This window comes from Rhinoraja longicauda, chromosome 36 (assembly GCF_053455715.1).
Source record: "Rhinoraja longicauda isolate Sanriku21f chromosome 36, sRhiLon1.1, whole genome shotgun sequence".
NCBI lineage: Eukaryota > Metazoa > Chordata > Chondrichthyes > Rajiformes > Arhynchobatidae > Rhinoraja > Rhinoraja longicauda.
In genome coordinates, this window is record NC_135988.1 from 2,425,501 (window position 1) to 2,445,328 (window position 19,828).

Here is a 19,828-nt window from a genome sequence, read left to right on the forward strand (position 1 = left end):
TGTGTAATGAACACAAGATACTCCTTATGAATATTGAGCATGATCATTTCTGCAAGAGAGTGTGTTATTAGAATACATATATTAAGATTCATCGCCAACTGCCTCAAGTCCTCGTGAAGGCCAATCATGGCCTTTGTTTTGAAGGAGTTCTAAATGTCAACGGTTGGATAAAATCCACTGAAGTGGTAAATTAGGACTTACTAGTTTTAGGATCCCCGAAAAGTTAATCTGCAAGTCGAATCAGTAGTAAACAAGACAAATGCATTGGTAGCATTTATTTTGAAAGGACTAGAATATAAAAACAGGGATGTAATGCTGTGGCTTTACAAGGCACAGGTCTGACTGCATTTGGAGTATTGTGAGCAGTTTGGGGCCCCGTATCTGAGGAAGGATGTGCTGGCTTTGGAGAAGGTCCAGAGGAGGTTTATACAAATGATCCCAGGAATGATTGGGTTAACATATGATGAGAGTTTGACAGCACTGGGCCTGTACTTGCTGTCTTGGAGTTTAGAAGGATGAAGAAGGACCTCATTGAAACTTACCGAATAGTGAAAAGCCTGGGTAGAGTGGATGTGGAGAGTATGTTTCCACTAGTGGGATAGTCGAGGACCAGAGGCTGTAGCCTCAGAAACAATGGACTTACCATTGGGAAAGGTGATGAGGAGGAATTTCTTTAGTCAATGAGTGGTGAATCTGTGGAATTAATTGCCATAGAAGGTTGTGAAGGACGTCAACGGATATTTTTAAGGTGGAGATTGACAGATTCTCAATTATTACGGGTGTCAGGGTTTATGGGGAGAGGTAGGAGAATGGGCTTGAGAGGGAAAGATAGATCAGCCATGATTAAATGACAGAGTAGACTTGATGTGCCGAATGGCCAAATTTTGCTCCGATAAATTGCGGGAGGCCTGGTTGAGTCATCCTTAAATACAGCAGAGGTGCCAGAAGACTGGAGGGTGGTAAATGTTGTACCTCTTTTCAAGAAGGGCTGCAGGGAAAATGCTGGGAACTATAGGCCGTTGAGCTTAACATCTGCAGTTGGTAAGTTACTGGAGAGTATTCTGAGGGATAGGATATAAAGGCATTTGGATGGGCAAGGGCTGATTAGGGACAGTCAGCATGGTTTTGTGCATGGGAGGTCGTGTCTCACAAATCTGATTGATTTCTTTGAAGACGTAACCAAAAAGGTTGATGAGAGCAGAGCTGTAGATGTTATGTGCATGGACTTCAGTAAGGCATTTGACAAGGTTCGACATGGTAGGCTGCTCTGGAAGTTCAGATCGCATGGGATCCAAGGAGAGATAGCTGAATGGATAGCAAATTGGCTCCATGGAAGGAAGCAGAAGGGAATGGTGGAAGGTTGCTTCTCAGACTGGATGCATGTGACTAGTGGTGTAATGTAATCTGCAAATTTACTCACCATACCTTGTTGGTTCACCATCTAAATTGTTGATTCAAACCACAAACAGCAGTGGATCGAGCACCAATCCTTGAGGCACACCATTAATCAGAGACCTCAAGTCCAAAAAACAATGTTCCACCATCATCCTCTGCTTCCATCCATGAAGCCAATTTTCTATCCAGGCCACTAGATATCCTTGGATCCCATGCGATCTAACCTTCCAGAACAGCCTACCATGCGGAACCTTGTCAAATGCCTTGTTGAAATCCATGCAGAAAATGTCTACACCTCTGCCATCAACCTTTTTGGTTACATCTACAAAAAACTCAGATTTAAGACAATCTCCCACGTAGAAATCCGTGCTGACTATCCCAATCAGCCCTTCTCAATCTAAATGCATGTATACGTTATTCCTCAGTATACTCTCCAGTAACTTTGGTTCTTGAGGGGCCTTATTCTTTCTCTCTTTACTCCTTTTTTCTCAATGTACATATAAAATCTATTTAGATTATCCTTAATATTATCCGTCAGCCCTATCTCCTGCTCCCTTTGTGCCCTCCTGATTTTGTGCCTGCTCTGCGGTTCATAAAACCCCTCCAAGGTACACTTGATCCCAGCTGCCGATATTTTCCCATGCCTACTTCTTGACTGGAGCCTCAATTTCTCTCTTCATCCAACTTCTCATGCCCACCTGCCTTGACATTCACAGGAACATGCATGGCCTAAAGACTATAGTGGCATCCAGTGCCATGCAGTAGTGGGAGTAGGAATAGGAAGATCGGATAAATGAATGTGGCTGAGGAGTTGGTTCAGGGAGCAAGATTTCAGAATTCTGGACCATTTGGGATCTCTTCTGGAGAAGAGGGGACCTGTACAAGAGGGATGGGTTGCACCTGAACTGGAAGGGAACAAATATCCAGGTAAGTAGGTTGGCTAGTACTATACGGATGGGTTTAAACTAAATAGGGTGACCCACAGAGGTCACCTGCACTCCCTGTCTATTTCCTTTCCTCATGCTCACCCACCTTCTCTCTTCCTGGACCATGGGCATGATGACTTCACTGTACATCTTATCAAACAATCTCTCATTCTCCTGGATAGTCCTAACGTCATCAAGATGCAGGTGTTGCTTCCTAATAGAGTCCTTAACAAGCTGTACCTGGACACAATAACTACAGGTATAACCTTCAGGGACACCAGCAGTTTTCCCACCTTCCTACATCCTGATTGAAGAGTATTGTACCAATTTACTTGCCACCAACACAGCATCATCCAAGAAAGAAAAAAATAATCACAAGACTCACACACAAGTGCAGACTGTACTTTTCCACTTAGTCACCTTGCCCCCCCACACACACAGCGCTTGCCCCTCTCCCCCACACAGCACCTGACCCACCACACCGCACTCCCTCTAGCAGTTGACACACAGCCCTTCCCATTAATGCACAATATTTTATTTAGGGTAGGGAAATCAATAACCATATGACAAAGGTTTAAGGTGACAGGGGATAATTTATCAGAAATCCGAGGGGCAACTTTTTTACTCAGAGAATGATGGGTTTTCTGGTATGAGCTGCCAGAGGAGATACAGTAGCTGTGGCAGGTACAATAACAGCTTTTAAAAGACACATGGGCAGATACATGGAAGGAAAGATTCAGAGCGATATGGGTCAAATGTGTGGAAATGAGACTAGCTTAGATGGGGCAATTTGGTGAGCGTGGACAATTGGGGCTTTCGAGCCTGTTTCCATGCTGTATGACTCTAGCACAGATGGATAACGCCCCATGTGTTGCTGCAAATCAAGATGCGAGCGCAAGGTATTAGAGGAACTGATACTAGCATGGATAGCAGATTGGCCGAATGGCAGAAGGCAAAGAGAGGGAATGAAGGGGACTTTTTGTGATTTGCGACTGTGACTAGTGGTAGTCCGTAGGGGTCGGTGTTGGGGCCGCTACTCTTCACATTGTTTTGTCAATGATTTGGATGAGGAAATTGATGGATATGTGGCCATTTGTAGATGATACAAAGCTAGGTGGAGGAGCAGGTAATGTAGATGAAGCAGGGTGTCCGCAGAAGGACTTGGACAGGTTGGAAGAAGTGGCAGATGGAATACAGCGGAACAATGTGTACAGTCATGCACTTTGATAGTAGGTCTAAAGGCGTAGAATATTTTGTAAATAGAGAGAGGATTCAGAAATCTGAGGTGCAAAGGGATTTGGGAGTGCTGGTGGAGGGTTCCCAAAAGATAAATTTGCAAGTTAAATCAGTAGTAAGGAAGGCAAATATGTTAGCAATAATATTTTTGAGAGGACTAGAATATAAAAGCTGGGATGCATTGCTGGCTTTATCGGATGCCAGTCAGACTGCATTTGGAGTTTTGTGGACAGTTTTGGTCCACATATCTGAGGAGGGATTTGCTAGCATTGGCGAGGTCAGACTCATCATGCAACGGTGAAAGCAACAGGTGTCCTAAATTTTCTGAGACCTAACTTTTATCATTGTTCAACTTCTATCAAGGAAAAGTTATACTTCACCCTTGTTAGACCGCATTTGGACTACGCAGTTGCAGCATGGGACCCATACACAATTAAAAACATTTCTTCCATCGATCGTGTCCAAAGACAGGCAGCTCGTTTTGTTACAAATACCTATGAGAGAGAAGCGAGTGTTACCGAACTTCTAAATTCATTGGGGTGGAACACTCTCCAAGACAGACGTAAAGCCCACCGTTTGACCTGTTTTTACAAAATGTTAAATGGTCAGCTCGACATAGATTACCACATCTACACCAAACCCAAACCTATCAGGAGTAGACGAGGGCATTCAATTCAATTTGAGATACCAGCTATCAAGACAGATGTGTTTAACAATTCATTCTTCCCTCGCACAATTAAAGCATGGAATAGTCTTCACCCTACTGTAGATATTCAACCAGACGCAACTAAATTTAAGGCAGCTCTTCTCCAAGAAGCCCTTCTTGCTTAAGTCCATACCGCCACCTCCAGTTTAAATTCCATTTGGAATATTTTGGAGGACCAAGAACCAAGAACCAAGAGGGCCCAGAAGAGATTGACGAGAATGATCCCAAGGAGGAGTGGGTTATCTTATGAGGAGCCTTTGAGGGCTTTGGGCCTGTACTTGTGTGTGTTTAGAAGGATGAATGGGAATCCCATTGAAACCTACTGAATAATGAAAGGACTAGATAGAGTGGATGTGGAGAGGATGTTTGCAGTAGGGGGGAAATCAACGACCAGAGGGCACAGCCTCAGAATAAAAGGACATAATTTTAGAATGAAGATGAGGAGGATATTATTTTGCCAGTGGTTAGTTTATCTGTGGAATTCATTGCCACGGATGACTGTGGAGGCCAAGGCATTGGGTATTTTTAAAGAATGATTGAAAGGTTATTAATGAACAAGGGTGTCAAATGTTAGCAAGAAGGTGGGAGAATGAGGTTGAGAGGGAAAGATCAACCATGATTGAATTGTGGAATAGAATCGATGGGCCAAATGGCCTAATTCTGCTCCTATGATTTATGACCATAAAAACACGAGAGTATGAAATATCTTTGTTCCCTTCTGCATTGGAGACTAATACAGGACACAATAGAAATGAATTAAAACTGCATTCAGCATGGTATGGTATTTTCAGGCTGCTGCTGAGAGTGGGGGTGGACAGGGTGCTCTGAACTGTTTGCAAATTGCCAAAGCACCTGGTGGTGGGACGATGGAAATAAGAAGAGCACCCACATGGTCTGGATCGCACTGTGGGCAATGGGATAAGCCACCTTCTCTCTGACGGTAAGCTTCTTCAACTGTATGCTTCTTGGTTGCAGGTGACGCGTTTCCCTTCCAGATTCAATGAGGCCGTTGGTTTTTCAAGAGAAGGCGGAAGAAATAAAATAGAACCGATGAAACCATTAATGGGCAGGTTCTTTCTCATTGGTGCATTAGAGCAGACTGCAGTTCACGCCTTACTTCGGTCAAAGCCTATTGGTTGTTTGGAGAGAAACATCAGTTACTATGAAAACAGTTATCAAAGAATTAACCCTCAGATACGTGAGTGTGTCAGAAGATTTTGGAGAGACCATTCTATGCCCGTAGTGGGGATTCAGTTGAAGTTCTGGTGTCATCGCTGCAATTGGCCGTTGGGAGAATGCTGCGGTCCTTCTTGATGTTGATTGTAGTGCAGATTTGGAACTGTGAGTCCATTGAGAATGTGGAAAGTATTCGGTGATCAATTAACGTGATATTATTATACTCTATATTCCCGTGTCTGTATAGCTACGTAATTGAACGTTGTGGTGTCTGGAGTGTGGGTAGTAGAATCCCCCCCCCCCCCCCCCCGCTGAATGGAGACGTAAGGGCCCGCAGATGCTGCTTTACGAAAGAAGACACAATTTGCTGGAATAACACAGCGGGACCGGCAGCATCTCTGGAGAACTTGGATCGATAACCTTTCGGGTCGGGATCCTTCTTCAAACTGTTGCTGTCTGATCCGCTGAGTTACTCCAGCACTTTGTGGCTTATCTCTAAATGTTGTGATGAAAAAATAGTGATCTATTAAATTGATGAAAAATATCTGTGCAATTTCCACCTGTCCAGATTAGATAATGGAGCAGATGAATGAGCAGAGTGAATGAGAAAATGTGCTCATTTACTTCAAATTTATAACGGGAGAAGTGGACTATTCAAGTGTGGTATTTATTTTTATAATTAATTAGTTGTTTTCTAATGTTTGCTAATTGAGCCCTTGGGTAACGCGTTGTGTATTCAGTCGGAGTAGTGTGTTGGATAATTTCGCCAAGATTAACACATTTAACTTCCCATTCCGATTTTGGTCAAACAGATTTGAACGTTAAATTTCATCCACGGGAATTTTCTTCCGTCACTGATCAGTCAACCCGCAAGACGCGGGTCTTGTGTACCGCAATTCAGAAAGCGATTATTAATCTGAATTCATCAGAGGTATCGGGCGGTCACTGTTGGGACAGAGTACATCGGAGTCCGGAGTATAAACTCCGTGAGGGTGAACAGCATCCAAAGCTGCAGCTGTTGCTGACTGAAGCCGCGCACAAATACCTGTCGCTGATCGTGATCAGTTGCAGCTTTTATTATCCACCATGTCATAGAGTGAGCGGAGCAAATGTATAAAATGCAGTTAGTATCGTGTTGTTGGAAAGCGTTTATTAATTTTTCATCATTAAAATTCATCCCGATGCAGAATGAACACTGCTAAAATTAACATTAATTTTGTCATTGATCTTAAACACTCACTTCGATGGACATTGACACCGACATTGCCACAGTGGTGGAGTTTAATTTGCTTTCAATTATCTTCAAACGTGTAATATTTAAACTGAGTTTTCAGTTTGCCCCTATGATAATAATAATAATAATAATAATAATAATAATAATAATACATTTAATTTATATAGCGCTTTTCTGGAAACTCAAAGATGCTTTATAGAGTAAATAAAACATAAAAATAAATAAATAAACGAAAGATTTATCCAGACGGATAAATGTGGGTCCGGCGATAAGCAGCAACACATTTTTCTCCGGGCATTTTTGCATTCTCCATTCTGTTTATGTGGAGAATCGCAGTTAGTAACATGTTGCAAACTTCTTTAAATTGCTTTTCACTTGTTCGATTCAGCTTAAAAGTTCAGTGCAGATTTCCGTGACAATTTTCAGCTTGATGTTTTATCTCCTTCATCTACCTCGTATAATGAAAGAGAGAGAGACAGATGTGTAAACAGAACCTTCGTCGGGGCAGCAGCTTCTGAGGAAAGAAAAACAGTTTACGTTGGGACTGATGGACAGAATGTGTGGAAAGAAAAGCAGAACACTAATCACCTGTTTCTTTTTCTACGGGTGCTGCCTACTCTGAGTGTTTCAGAGTTTTACCTCTGTTTTGAAGATTTCTCCCATTTGCTGCTTTCTAGATAAATTCAGGCATATATTCAGCTGTTGTTTCTCAATCCCCGTCCCTCTCGTTGACACTTCTATTTAATGCCACGTTCAATCGATCGTATAGTTTGTCAATGTTCACGTTTTGGTTAAGATTTATTTTATGAACTCCATCAGAGGGAAATGCGCATTGCCTGGCAGAGTAGACTTTCGGCAAACTTTACAATTTTTTTCCTTTGAAATCGATTCGCCTATATTGAATTTTCTGCAGAATATTCAGTAGCGTTTAATGAAATACCGATACTTTCTTCAGTGTGCTTCGACCTGCTCCATGTCCTGCCTTTTCTATGAACGGCTAACTTCAGTTTATCTGTTTGATTGTATTTATAGATGTCGGTCAGAAAATATTTATCTCCGAATGGAGACACGAGGGCCTGCAGATGGTGGTTTACACAAGATTAACACATTTAACTTCCCATTCAGATTTTTGTCAAACAGATTTAAATGTGAAATTGCATTCACGGGACTTTTCTTCAACCACATATCAGCCAACCCGCAAGCCACGGGTCTTGCGTACTGCCATTCTAAACAGATTATTAATCTAAATTTATCAGAGGTAGAGGGCAGTTACTGTTGGGACAGAGTACATCGGAGTCCGGAGAGTATAAACTCCTGAGGTGAACAGCGTCCAAAGCTGCAGCTGTTGCCGACTGAAGCCGCACACAGATTCCTATCGCTGAAAGTGATCAGTTGCAGCTTTTTTAATCCACCATGTCATACTGTGAACTGAGCTACTAACTACTATAAATGTAATAATAAACTAACTACTATAAATGTAGTTAGTATCGTGTTGTTGGAAAGGTTTTATTAATTTTCTATCATTAAATATCATCCTGATGTAGAATGAACACTGTTAAAATTAGCATTAATTTAGTAATTGAACACTCACTTCGATGGACATGGACGCTGACATTTCCACACAATGGTGGAGTTTAATTTTCTGTCAATGATCTTCAAATGCGTCACATTATATATTAACGGAGTTTTCAGTTTGCCCCTACGTGTATCCGGCTATTAGTGGCGACACATTTATTTCTCGGGGCATTTTTGCATTCTCCATGGTGTTTAGGTGAGATGTTGCAATTTTCTTTAAATTGCTTTTCACTTGCTCTATTTTGGTTAAAAGTTCAATGCAGATTTCCGTAACAAATTTCACCTTGATATTTTATCTCCTTCATTTACCTCGTGTTAAATGCATAATGAGAGAGAGAGAGGCGTGTAAACAGAACCTTCGGCGGGGCAGCAGCTTCTGAGGAAAGTAAAACAGTTTACGTTGGGACTGATGTACAGAATTTGTGGAAAGAAAAGCAGAACACAATTCACCTCTGTTTCTCTTTCCACGGATGCTACCTTCTCTGTTGAGTGTTTCAGAGTTTTACCTCTTTGTTTTGAAGATTTATCTCATTTGAAGCTTTAGCGATAAATTCAGGCATATATTCAGCTGTTGTTTCTCCATCCCCATCCACCTCATTGCCTGAAGAAGGGTCTCGACCCGAAACGTCACCTATTCCTTCTCTCCAGAGACGCTGCCTGTCCCGCTGAGTTACTCCAGCTGTTTGTGTCTATCTTCACCTCCTTGACACTTCTATTTAGTACCATGTTCAGTCGATCGTTCAGTTTCTCAGTGTTCACGGTTTTGGTTGTGATTTATTTTATAAACTCAATCAAAAAGAAAGCGTTAGCGGGAGACGGGGCCGGGGAAGTGAGTGAAGGAGCGGCGCAGATCTCGCAGGCTCTGGGAGAGAGGGAGAGGGGAGAGAGAGAGAGTGAGGGAGCAGCACCCGCAAGTGGCGCCCTGACCCTCCCCGCGCTCCCGCTCTCACCCGCTGCTCCCTCTACCCCGACTCTCTTCACCCCCCAACTCTCTCCCCCTCTCTCTCCCCCTACTCTCTCTCTCCCCCTACTCTCTCTCTCCCCTACTCTCTCTCTCGCCCCTCCACTCTCTTTCTCCCCCCTACTCTCTCCCCCCACTCTCTCCCCCCCACTATCTCCCCCCCCATTCTCTCTCCCCTCCATTCTCTCTCTCCCCCCCCCCCCCCACTTTCTCTTCCCCTCCCTCTCTCTCCTCTCTCTCTCCGCCAGTGGTGGTCACTGTATTTTTTCTGTTTTAAAAATAATTGTATACCTACGGTATATATATATTCCAATATTTCAAGCTCTTTTTAAAAATTGAATATTATTTATTTGTTGCCATATAAACCTAATGTAAAATAACCTAATCCAACCTAACCTAGTTTAACCTTTCCTAATCTAATTTAACGTTACCAAGTCTAAATTTTTGTTTTAGTTCATTAAATTTATAAAACTCACACTTCTTTATTTTTTCCTACGGCCCGCAAAAATGTGCCAAATATATAATGTGGCCCCCATGCTGAAAGGTTTAGAGGCCCCTGGTTTAGAGGAACGTGGGCAAAATGTGGGCAAATTGAACTTGCTTAGATGGGACAATCTGGTCGGCATGGACCAAATTTACCACATCGGTAAATTGTGCCCATATGTCTGTAGATCTAAAATTAAATTTAATTGCAAAAAAGACACGATAGGATTTTCGGACTGCTAATACTCTTTTACAGGAACATCGAAAAAAGCAGATGGGAAGGTGAAACAACGCTTCTGTAACGGTTCCGAACATTGCCCCTCATTATTTTTTCTGTGTTCGGCACATCTGACAGTTTAAAAACTCTCTTGACAGAGCTCCTGACAGTAGCGTTCATACTGTCGGGACATTTTCCGGTGATGGTTTCATTAATGTGCCCGTCTCCCCATTCGCTCCCACATCCCAACCCCATCACACAGCCAAATCTCATTCTTTATTTCTCATTTCAGGCCGCCCTGGGGATGGTCAGGCGGACCCTTCAGGTAACCTCGCTTAACTTTCACTGCGTTAAGAGTGCGGCTACTGACACAGATTGTTACTGAAGACCTTTAATGCTACTTGCGAGGTGACTGCCGTCTACAGACGGAGTGATGATCAGTAATTTATTTATTCACAAAATGCTGGAGTAACTCAGCAGGACAGGCAGTAATGTCCCTGAAGCGCGCAGTGTGGGGGATCGACTCTGTTGACATTGTTCCCGGTTCCAGGCATGTTCCCACTGCTCACCCCACCTTTGAGCACCGAGACACGTGTCGCGTGGAGACCCAGTCCGGATCTTTCACCTTTGGCGTCCAACTCCAAGAATGCCTTCAAACCTCGTACACGTTTTGGGTCCCACTGCCCGTCACATGAGCTTTGAGTCCAGCGGGGCACTGACCCTCGCAGCTCATCAGCCGCTCTCCCGAGAATGAAAACGAACCTGCCGCTGACCTTGGAGACACAAGGAACTGTAGATGCTAGTTTTTTTTTAAAACACAAAGTGTAATAACTCGGCGGGACAGGCAGCATCTCAGGAGAACATGGGTGGGTGCCCGCTGAGTTACTCCAGCACTTTGTGTCCGGAGCTCATCCTGTCTCCCGGGCGCCGCCATCTCCCCGGGAATGACCGGGTGAACCTGGTTCTCCGGACGGTTAGCAGCTTACTGCATATTGTTGACATTGTTAACAGTTCATTCGGGGTCTGCCACAACCTACCGCTCCCGTTGATTATTCCGTGGTACATGTGGACTTTGAATGGTTGGAGCTCGGGGTGGCTGGGAGCGTAGTGTGTGACTGACCCGCGGCTCAAACCGGCGGTCACGTTTGTTCTTCTGTTTTATGATTTTTTCTTTCAGAAACCGTGAAGTTGAGGCTGGTGAACGGGGGCAGTCCATGCGCCGGGAGAGTGGAGGTTTACTACAAATGGAACTGGGGGACTGTGTTTGATGAGGGCTGGGACCTGCAGGACGCGGCTGTGGTGTGTCGGGAGCTGGGCTGCGGCGCCGCGGTGGGAGCTCCGGGCGGAGCTCACTTTGGACCGGGGTCCGGACCCGTCGTGACGTATAATGTTCGGTGCAGCGGGAGCGAGGCCGCTCTGCGGGAGTGTGAATCTGCGGAATGGGGGGACTATGACTTCCCACACGTCTACGATGCCGGCGTTATCTGCGAAGGTAAACATCAGCATTTTCTGTCTTCGTTCCGCGGTTGGTGACTTTCCGCGATGCCCCGGGAGTACATTATTCGCACTGACCGCCCGCGGCGAGTGGTGTGAAATTAAATCCAGTGTCTGTCGGTTTTATCCCTTTGCGATTGGAATCAAATTTCAGTTCTGGACATCACACTGGTTTTAATTAAACACGCACAACCGGGAGCATTAAATACTCTCACCCGTTACAATTACCGGGGCCAAGAAACACCGAGCGGTGCCTGTTCCAGGCAAGTCCCAGGCTGTTACTGGCCTCCAGACGTCTCCTTCCTTGGACGCCACGCCACTCTCTTCACTCGTCCTTTGTTCCCCGGGTGCCTCCCTCCCGCAGCCGATCACGAGGGCGGGGTAGGACAGACCCTGGTCCCCTCTCCTTTCCAACTGGCCTCACTCCTTGCCCGAACATCACTGGCTCCTCTCGATCTCTGCTCTCCGGCAGACGAGCAGGGGCCAGCACAGCAGCTCCCCCTTCCCGGCCTGCGGTCCCCTGTGTCCGACGAACAGGGGCAGGCTAGATGCAAGAAAAATGTTCCCTATGTTGGGAGAGTCCAGAACCATGGGTCACAGTTTAAGAATAAGGGGGAGGCAATTTAGGACTGTAATGAGGAAAAACCTTTTCACCCAGAGTGTTGTGAATCTGTGGAATTCTCTGCCTCAGAAGGCAGTGGAGGCCAATTCACTGGATGTTTTTCAAGAGAAAGTTAGATTTAGCTCTTAGGGCTAACAGAATCAAGGGATATGGGGGAAAAGCAGGAATGGGATACTGATTTTGGATGATCGGCCATGATCATATTGAATGGCGGCGCTGGCTCGAATGGCAAAATAACCTACTGTTGCACCTATTTTCTATGTTTCTATGGAAGGTCTGCGCCTTCAGTAACTCAGCAGAGAAAGTGCAATGCAATTCGTTCAGGCTGAGTACCGCAATAAAATGTCGCGGTCACAGAGAGAATGAACGAATAATGTGCTGGAGGAAATGGTTATGGTGCTGGATATGGAGTCAGTAAGTGAACTGCTTTCGCCTGATTATTCTCAAACTTCCTGAGTATTATCAGAGTTGACCCATGGAAGCCTTGCTGGACATTCCTGAACGCTGCCTTTTAGATGATAGAAAGATGTTGAGAAGTCAACAGATGAGTCATTTGAATATCACACAAAAAGCTGGAGTAACAGCAGGACAGGCAGCATCTCTGGAGAGAAGGAATGGGTGACCTTTCGGGTCACGACCCTTGGTCATCCATTCCTTCTCTCCAAGATGCTGCCTGTCCTGCTAAGTTACTCCAGCTTTTTGTGTCAATCTGCAGTTCTTTGTTGAGTCATTTGGCTCCATTGAAGTAAATTCTCACCCGGACCTCACTTGAACCCTGCCGGTACCAGGGTCCTGGGGAAGCACATAACTAGGCCGTAAATAATGGGAGTAAGGGGAGGAGTTAACAAATTGGAAATGTATGGATGAAGCTAAAGGGAGGGAAATTGTAGGAGGAAATGCTGAAGAGTCTAGAAGTAAGAGGGCAGAAAGTTTAAGAAGGGATCAGAGTCCAAGGTCAGACAAAATGGGGACCAATCTGAGAAGAAGGGTAGTGAATGCCACATTATATGGAACAAAGTGGATGAGCTTCTAGCTCAGATAGAAGTTGATAGGTACGACATTGTGGGCATCATATAGATGTGGATGAAAGAGGATCAGAGCTGGGAATGGAATATCCAATGTTACACATCCTATCCAAATGACAGACAGGTGGGCAGAGGGTGTGGGGTAGCTCTTCTGGGAAGGAATGAAATTCAGTCCTCAGCAAGGGAGGACATAGGATCAGAAGATGTAGAATCCTTGTGGGTAGAGCTAACAAACTGCAAGGGTAACAGGAGCCTGATGGGGGTTATATCGACTCTGGACAATAGCCAGGATTGAGGGTACAAATGACATCAGGTGATACAAGAAAGACAGTGTTACAATGGTAGACACAAAGTGCGGGAGTAACTCAGCGCGACAGGCAGCATCTCTGGAGAGAAGGAATGGGTGACTTCGGGTCGAGACCCTTCTTCAGACTGATGTCAGGGGAGTGGGCAGCACAAAGATAAAATGAAGTCAGAGACAGTAAGACTGGTCGGTGAACTGGGAAGGGGAAGGGATGGAGAGAGAAGGAAAGCAAAGGCTGATTGAAGTTAGAGAAGCCAATGTTGATACCGTTGGGGAGTAAGCTGCCCAAGCAAAACATGAGATGCTGTTCCTCCAATTTGCGCTGGGCCTCACTCTGACAATCAAGGAGGCCAAGGACAGAAAAATCAGTGTGGGTGGAGTGGGAGTTAAAGTGTTGAGCAGCTGGGAGATCAGGTAGGTTTAGGCGGACTGAGCGGAGGTATTCAGCGAAACAATCGCCTAGCCTGCACTTGGTCCCGCCGAAGGTAGACACAAAATGCTGGAGTAACTCAGCAGGGCAGGCAGCATCTCTGGAGAGAAAGAATAGGCGACGTTTCGGGTCGAGACCCTTCTTCAGACTGATTTCAGGGGAGTGGGCGGAACAGAGACAGAATGTAGTCGGAAACAGTAAGACTGGTGGGAGAACTGGGGAGGGGTTGGAGAGTGAGGGAAAGCAAGGGCTATTTGAAGGTAGAGAAGTCAATGTTCATACTGCTGGGGTGTAAGCTACCCAAGCGAAATATGAGGTGCTGTTCCTCCAATTTGCGCTGGGCCTCACTCTGACAATGGAGGAAGCCCAGGACAGAAAGGTCAGATTGGGAATGGGAGGGCGAGTTGAAGTGCTGAGCAACCTGGAGATCTGGGAGGTTCAGGCGGACTGAGCAGAGGTGTTGAGCGAAACGATCGCCAAGCCTGCACGTGGTCTCGCCGAAGTACAGAAGTTGATACCTGGAACAGTGGATGCAGTAGGTGAGGTTGGAGGAGGTGCAGGTGAACTTCTGCCTCACCTGGAAAGACTGTTGGGGTCCTTGGATGGAGTCAAGGGGGGAGGTAAAGGGACAGGTATTGCATCTCCTGTGGTTGCTGGGGAAAGTACCTGGGGGGTGGGTGGTTTGGGTGGGAAGGATCAAGTTGATCAGGGAGCTGCAGAGGGAATGGTCTCTGCGGAAGGCAGAAAGGAGTGGAGATGGGAAGATGTGGCCAGTAGCTGGATCCCGTTGGAGGTGGCGAAAGTGTTGGAGGATGATATGCTGTATGCGACGGCTGATGGGGTGGAAGGTGAGGACAATGGGGACTCTGTCCTTGTTACGAATAGGAGGAGGGGGAGCCTCATCTATAATTGAAGAATGGAACTCCCCTATTTCCTAGTATGGAAAACCTCATCCTGGGTGCAGATGCGACACAGATGGTGGAATTGGGAGTAGGGGATAGAGTCTTTACAGGAACCAGGGTGGGAAGAAGTGGATTCTCGATAGCTATGGGAGTCAGTAGGTTTGTTGTAGATGTTGGTCAATAGTCTGTCTCCTGTGATGGAGACGGTGAGACCCAGCAATGGTAGGGAGATGGCGGCGATGGTCCAAGTGAATTTGAGAGCAGGATGGAAATTAGTCATGAAATTGATGAAGTCAGTGAGTTCTGCATGGATGCAGGAGGCAGCACCGATGCAGTCATCAATGTAGCGGTAGTAGAGTTCGGGGATAGGGCCAGTCTACACCTGGGACAGTGATTGTTCGATGTACCCTACAACGAGGCAGGCATAGCTGAGGCCCATGCGGGTGCCCATAGCTATGCCTTGGATTTGGAGAGTGTGAAGAGTCAAAGGAGAAGTTGTTGAGGGTAAGGACGAGCTCTGCTAGGCGGAGAGTATTAGTGGACGGGAATTAGCTAATTCTGCGATTGTGGAAGAAACGGAGGGCTTTAAGACCTTCCTGGTGGGAGGTGGCGGTGTAGAGTGACTGGACATCCATGGTAAAGATGAGGGAGTGGGGGCCTGGAAAACAGAAGTCACTGAAGAGACGAAGAGCATGTGAGGTGTCTTGGAAATAGGTACGGATGGATTGGGGAGATGGAGTTGAGGTATGTGGAAATTAATTCGGTGGGACATGAAAAAGCAGAAATGTTCTGGTCTGCCAGAACATTCTATTTGTGGATTTTGGGGAGAAGATAAAATCGGGCCATGCAGGCCGGGGGATCGATTAGGTTGGAGGCTTTAAGGGCCAAAGAGTCTCGCCGATATACAGGAGTCCACACCTGGAGCAGCAAACGTTACAGTGGTCATGGGGGATGCAATATGCAGGTAGACTGGGAAATCAGGTTGGTACTGCACCTCAAGGGAGGGAGTTTGTGGAGAGCCTTTGAGATAGCTTCATTGAGCAGCTTGTAGTGGAAAGTAAAGGCAATTCTGTATTTGGTGTTGTGTAATGAGCCAGATTAGATCAGAGAGTTTAAGGTAAAGTTATCCTTTGAAGATCATGAGCACAATATGATAAAATTCAACCTGCAGTTTCAGAAGTGGAGGATGAAATCCGATGTATCTGTATTATCACCGGTATGTGTCGGTAGCGCAATCAAGTGGGCGGCACAGTAGCATAGTTGCTGCCTGACGGTGAGATCCAGCAACGGTCTCAGCACCAGAGACCCGGGTTCGATCCCGACTATGGGTGCTGTCTATGGAGTTTGTATGTTCTCCCTGTGACCGTGTAGGTTTTGTCCGAGATCTTCGGTTTCCTCCCACGCTCCAAAGATGTACAGGTTTGTAGGTTAATTGGCTTGGTAAATGTAAATTGTCCCTAGTATGTGTACGGCAGTGTTAATATGCGGGGATCGCTGTTGGCGAGGACTCGGTGGGCCGAAAGGCCTGTTTCTGCACTGTATCTCTAAACTAAACCAAATTAATGTTGTGTAAACGTAACTTTGGAGGCATGAGGGAGGAGCTGGCTAAAGTTGAAAGGGATCCTAGCAGGATAGTTAGTGGAGCAACAATGGTGGGAGTTTCTGGGATAATTTGGAAGACACAGGATCTTTCCATCCCAAAGAAGAAGAAAGATTTTAAGGAAAGAGTGAGGCGACAACGGAAGTCAAAAGCAGCATAAAACTAAAAGCGAAGGCATACAATTACGCCAAGATTACGTGGAAGCATGAAGAATGGTTAGTTTTTAAAGACCAACAGAAGGTAACTAAAAAGGCAATATTATATAAAGATGAAATATGAAGGTATGGTAGCCAATAATATAAAAGAGGAAGCAAAGGTCTCTTTAAATATATCTATATACTAAAACTCTTATTTGTTTGTTTGTTTGTTTGTTTGTTCCTGATCTACAGCCAAAACGGTACACGATAGCACAACAATTTTAGGCCCACCTTACGCACCATTGTCCTTTGGTGCTATGGATGAAGTTTCATTCAAATTGGTGTTATATTGTTAAAGTTATTCACATTTTAAAGTTTAAAAAACTGCATGCGCAGTTGGGGCCATGTTGATCTGGTACTTACGTAAGATGGCCGCTGCATCCGCGCATGCGCAGAACAAACGCATCCATGCCAGTGCAGCTGGGGCCCATTGATCTCGGGTGCGAGCAGGGCTCAGCTGCCTGTCTCTTGGGGGCAGGAGAGCCAGGCCCGGTGCTGGGGGAAGCAGCCGGAGCCTGGGCCTGGGCCTGGGCCTGGACGTGACCGAGTAACCTCGAACCTCAGGTGGAAAGGTGGCAGCAGCGGCGGTGAGGCCGGGCGTTGGTGGAGGCCGAGGCCTGGGCCTGCCCTCGGCTCCCCCGTCGCCTCTACTCTCTGTCCGGCTTAGCGCCTTCCCCAGCGGCATCGGGGCAGCAATAGTGGGGGACACACCGCACTGAACATCCCCACACCGGGACAGGACAGGACTCTTTCCCCCCCCTCCCCCCCGCTCTCCACCAATGACGGCCGCCTGGGCTGGTAGGCGGGAGGGAAGGAGGAGAGGGGAAGAGAGAGGGGGGAGAGGGGGAGGGAGGAATAAGGAGGTTTGAGGGGGATGGAGTGGGTGAGTGGGGGGAAGGGGAGGGGGAATGGAGGGAGGGGGTGGAGAGAGGGGGGCAGGGGATGGATGGGAGAGGGGGAAGGGGAGGGAGGAGGGAGAGAGGGTGGGGAGGAAGGGAGGGGGAGAGGGGGAGGAGAGGGTGCTGCACCAATGCAGGAGTTTGGGCCCAACGGGTCCACTTGGTCTAGTTAGGAATAAAATAAATGCAAGGGAGGACATTGGACATTTGGAAAATGATGCTGAAGAAGTAGTAATGGGAAATGAAGAAATGGCAGATGAACTAAATAAATATTTTGCATCTGTCTTCACAGCTGAAGACACCAGCAATGTGCCTGAAATTCAAGAGAGTTAGGGGACAGAAGTTAGTGGAGTTGCTATTGCTGAAGAGAATATGCTTGGGAAGCTGAAAGGTCTGATGTAGATACGTCACCTGTACCTGGTGGACGACATCCCAGGGTTCTGAATGGGGTAGTTTCGGGGATTGTGGAGGCATTAGTGGTAATCTTTCAAGAATCACTGGAGTCGGGAGTCATCCCAGAGGACTGGGAAATTGCAAATGTATCTCACTATTCAGGAAGGAAGCAAAGTGAAAGACTCAGTGTTTAGTAGGATTTTAGAGTCCTTTAGTTAGGATTAAATTTCTGAGTACTTAGAGGCATATGATAAAATTGGCATTATTCAGCATGGGTTTGTGAAAGAGAGGTCTTGCCTGCTGAATCTGTTGGAATTCTTTGAGGAATTAAATAACAGAATAGACAAAGGAGGTCAGTGGATGTTGTTTACCTGGATTTTCAGAAGGCCTTTGAGGATGAGAGGGTGAGAGCCCATGGTATTAGAGGGAAGATACTAGGCATGGATAGAAGGTTGGCTGAATGGCAGAAGGTAAAGAGTGTGAATAAAGTGGGCTTTCTGGTTGGCAGAAGCTAAGTAGTGGTGTTCCGCATGGGCAGGTGTTCGGGCCACTGCTCTTCATGTTGTATATCAATGATTTGTATGAGGGAATTAAAGGCTTGGTGACCACGTTTGCAGATGACTGGTGGAGGGACAGGTAGTGTAGAGGAAGCAGAGGGTCTGCAGAAGGACTTTGACAAGTTGGAAGAATGGGCAAAGAAGTGGCAGATGGAATACAGTATCGCAAAATGTGCAGTCATGCACTTTGTTAGTGAGAATAAAGGCGTAGACTATTTTCTAAGTTGGGAGAGGATTCAGAACTCGGAGGTGCAGAGGGACTTGTGAGTGCTGGTGCAAGTTTCCCAAAAGATTAATTTGCAAATTGAATCAATAGTAAGGAAGGTAAAAAGAATATTCGCATTTATTTTGAGGATCAGAGTATAAAATCAAGGATGTAATGCTTATGCTTTATAAAGCACTGGTCAGACCCCATTTGGGAATGGTGAACCGTTTTGGGACCCATAACTGAGGAGGGATATTCTGGCTTTGGTGATGGTCCAGGGAAGGTTTTAGAGAATGATTGGGTTAAAATATGATTGGGTTAAAATATGATGAGCGTTTGATGGCATTGTGCCTATACTCGCTGGAGTTTAGAAGGAGGAGGGGGACCTCAGTGAAGCTTGAAAGACCAGGATAGAGTGGATATGTAGAGGATGTTTCCGTTACTGGGAGTGCACAGGACTAGAGGGTGCAACCTCAGAACAAGCAAATGCATCTTTTACAAGCTCACAAGTTATAAGAGTAAAATTAGGCCATTTGGCCCATCGAGTCCACTCCGCCATTCAATCATGGCTGATCTCTGTCTCCTAATCCTATTTTCCTGCCTTCTCCCCATAACCCTTGACACCCATTCTAATCAAGAATTTTATATCTCTGCCTTAGAAATATCCACTGACTTGGCCTCCACAGCCCTCTGTGGCAATAGGTTCCACAGATTAACTAGCTTCTAACTAAAAAAGTTCCTCTTCACCTTTCTAAAAGAACACCCTTTAATTCTGAGACTATGATCCCTAATCCTAGATTCTCCCACCAGTGAAAACATCCTTTCCACATCCACTCTATCTATGCTTTTCATTATTCTGTAAGTTTCAATGAGGTTTCCCCTCAACCGTCTAAACTCCAGCGAGTTGAGTCCAGTAATGCCAAACGCTGATCATATGCTAACCCACTCATTCCTGGAATCATTCTTGTAAACCTCTGGACCCTCTCCAGAGCCAGCACATTCCTCAGATATGGGGCCCAAATTTACTCACAAGAGCATTAGCTTAGAAAGGAGATGAAGAGGAATTGTTTTGGTCGGTGTGGAGAACCTGTGGAATGCATCGCCACAGAAGGCTATGGAGGACAAGTGATTGTGTTTCTTTAAAGCGGAAATTGATAGATTCTTGATTAGTAAGGATGTCAATGTTTATGGGAAGAAGGCAGGAGATTGGCGTTGAGATAGAAAGATAAACCAGCCATGATTGAGTGGTGGAATAGACTCGATGGGCTTAATGGCCTAATTCTGCTCCTGT

The 19,828-nt window shown here is 45.8% G+C and overlaps 1 protein-coding gene across 1 annotated transcript in view; it reads left to right on the plus strand.

The window, feature by feature from the left end:
* LOC144610255 (scavenger receptor cysteine-rich domain-containing protein DMBT1-like) overlaps nt 1-19,828 on the plus strand; it is a 71,882-nt gene that overhangs the window by 26,298 nt on the left and 25,756 nt on the right. Inside the window, exons 2-5 of the mRNA XM_078428845.1 lie at nt 1,678-1,751; nt 5,239-5,461; nt 10,202-10,234; nt 11,087-11,401. Coding sequence (XP_078284971.1) covers nt 1,678-1,751; nt 5,239-5,461; nt 10,202-10,234; nt 11,087-11,401 — 645 coding nt within the window. The remainder of the gene's footprint in view (nt 1-1,677; nt 1,752-5,238; nt 5,462-10,201; nt 10,235-11,086; nt 11,402-19,828) is intronic.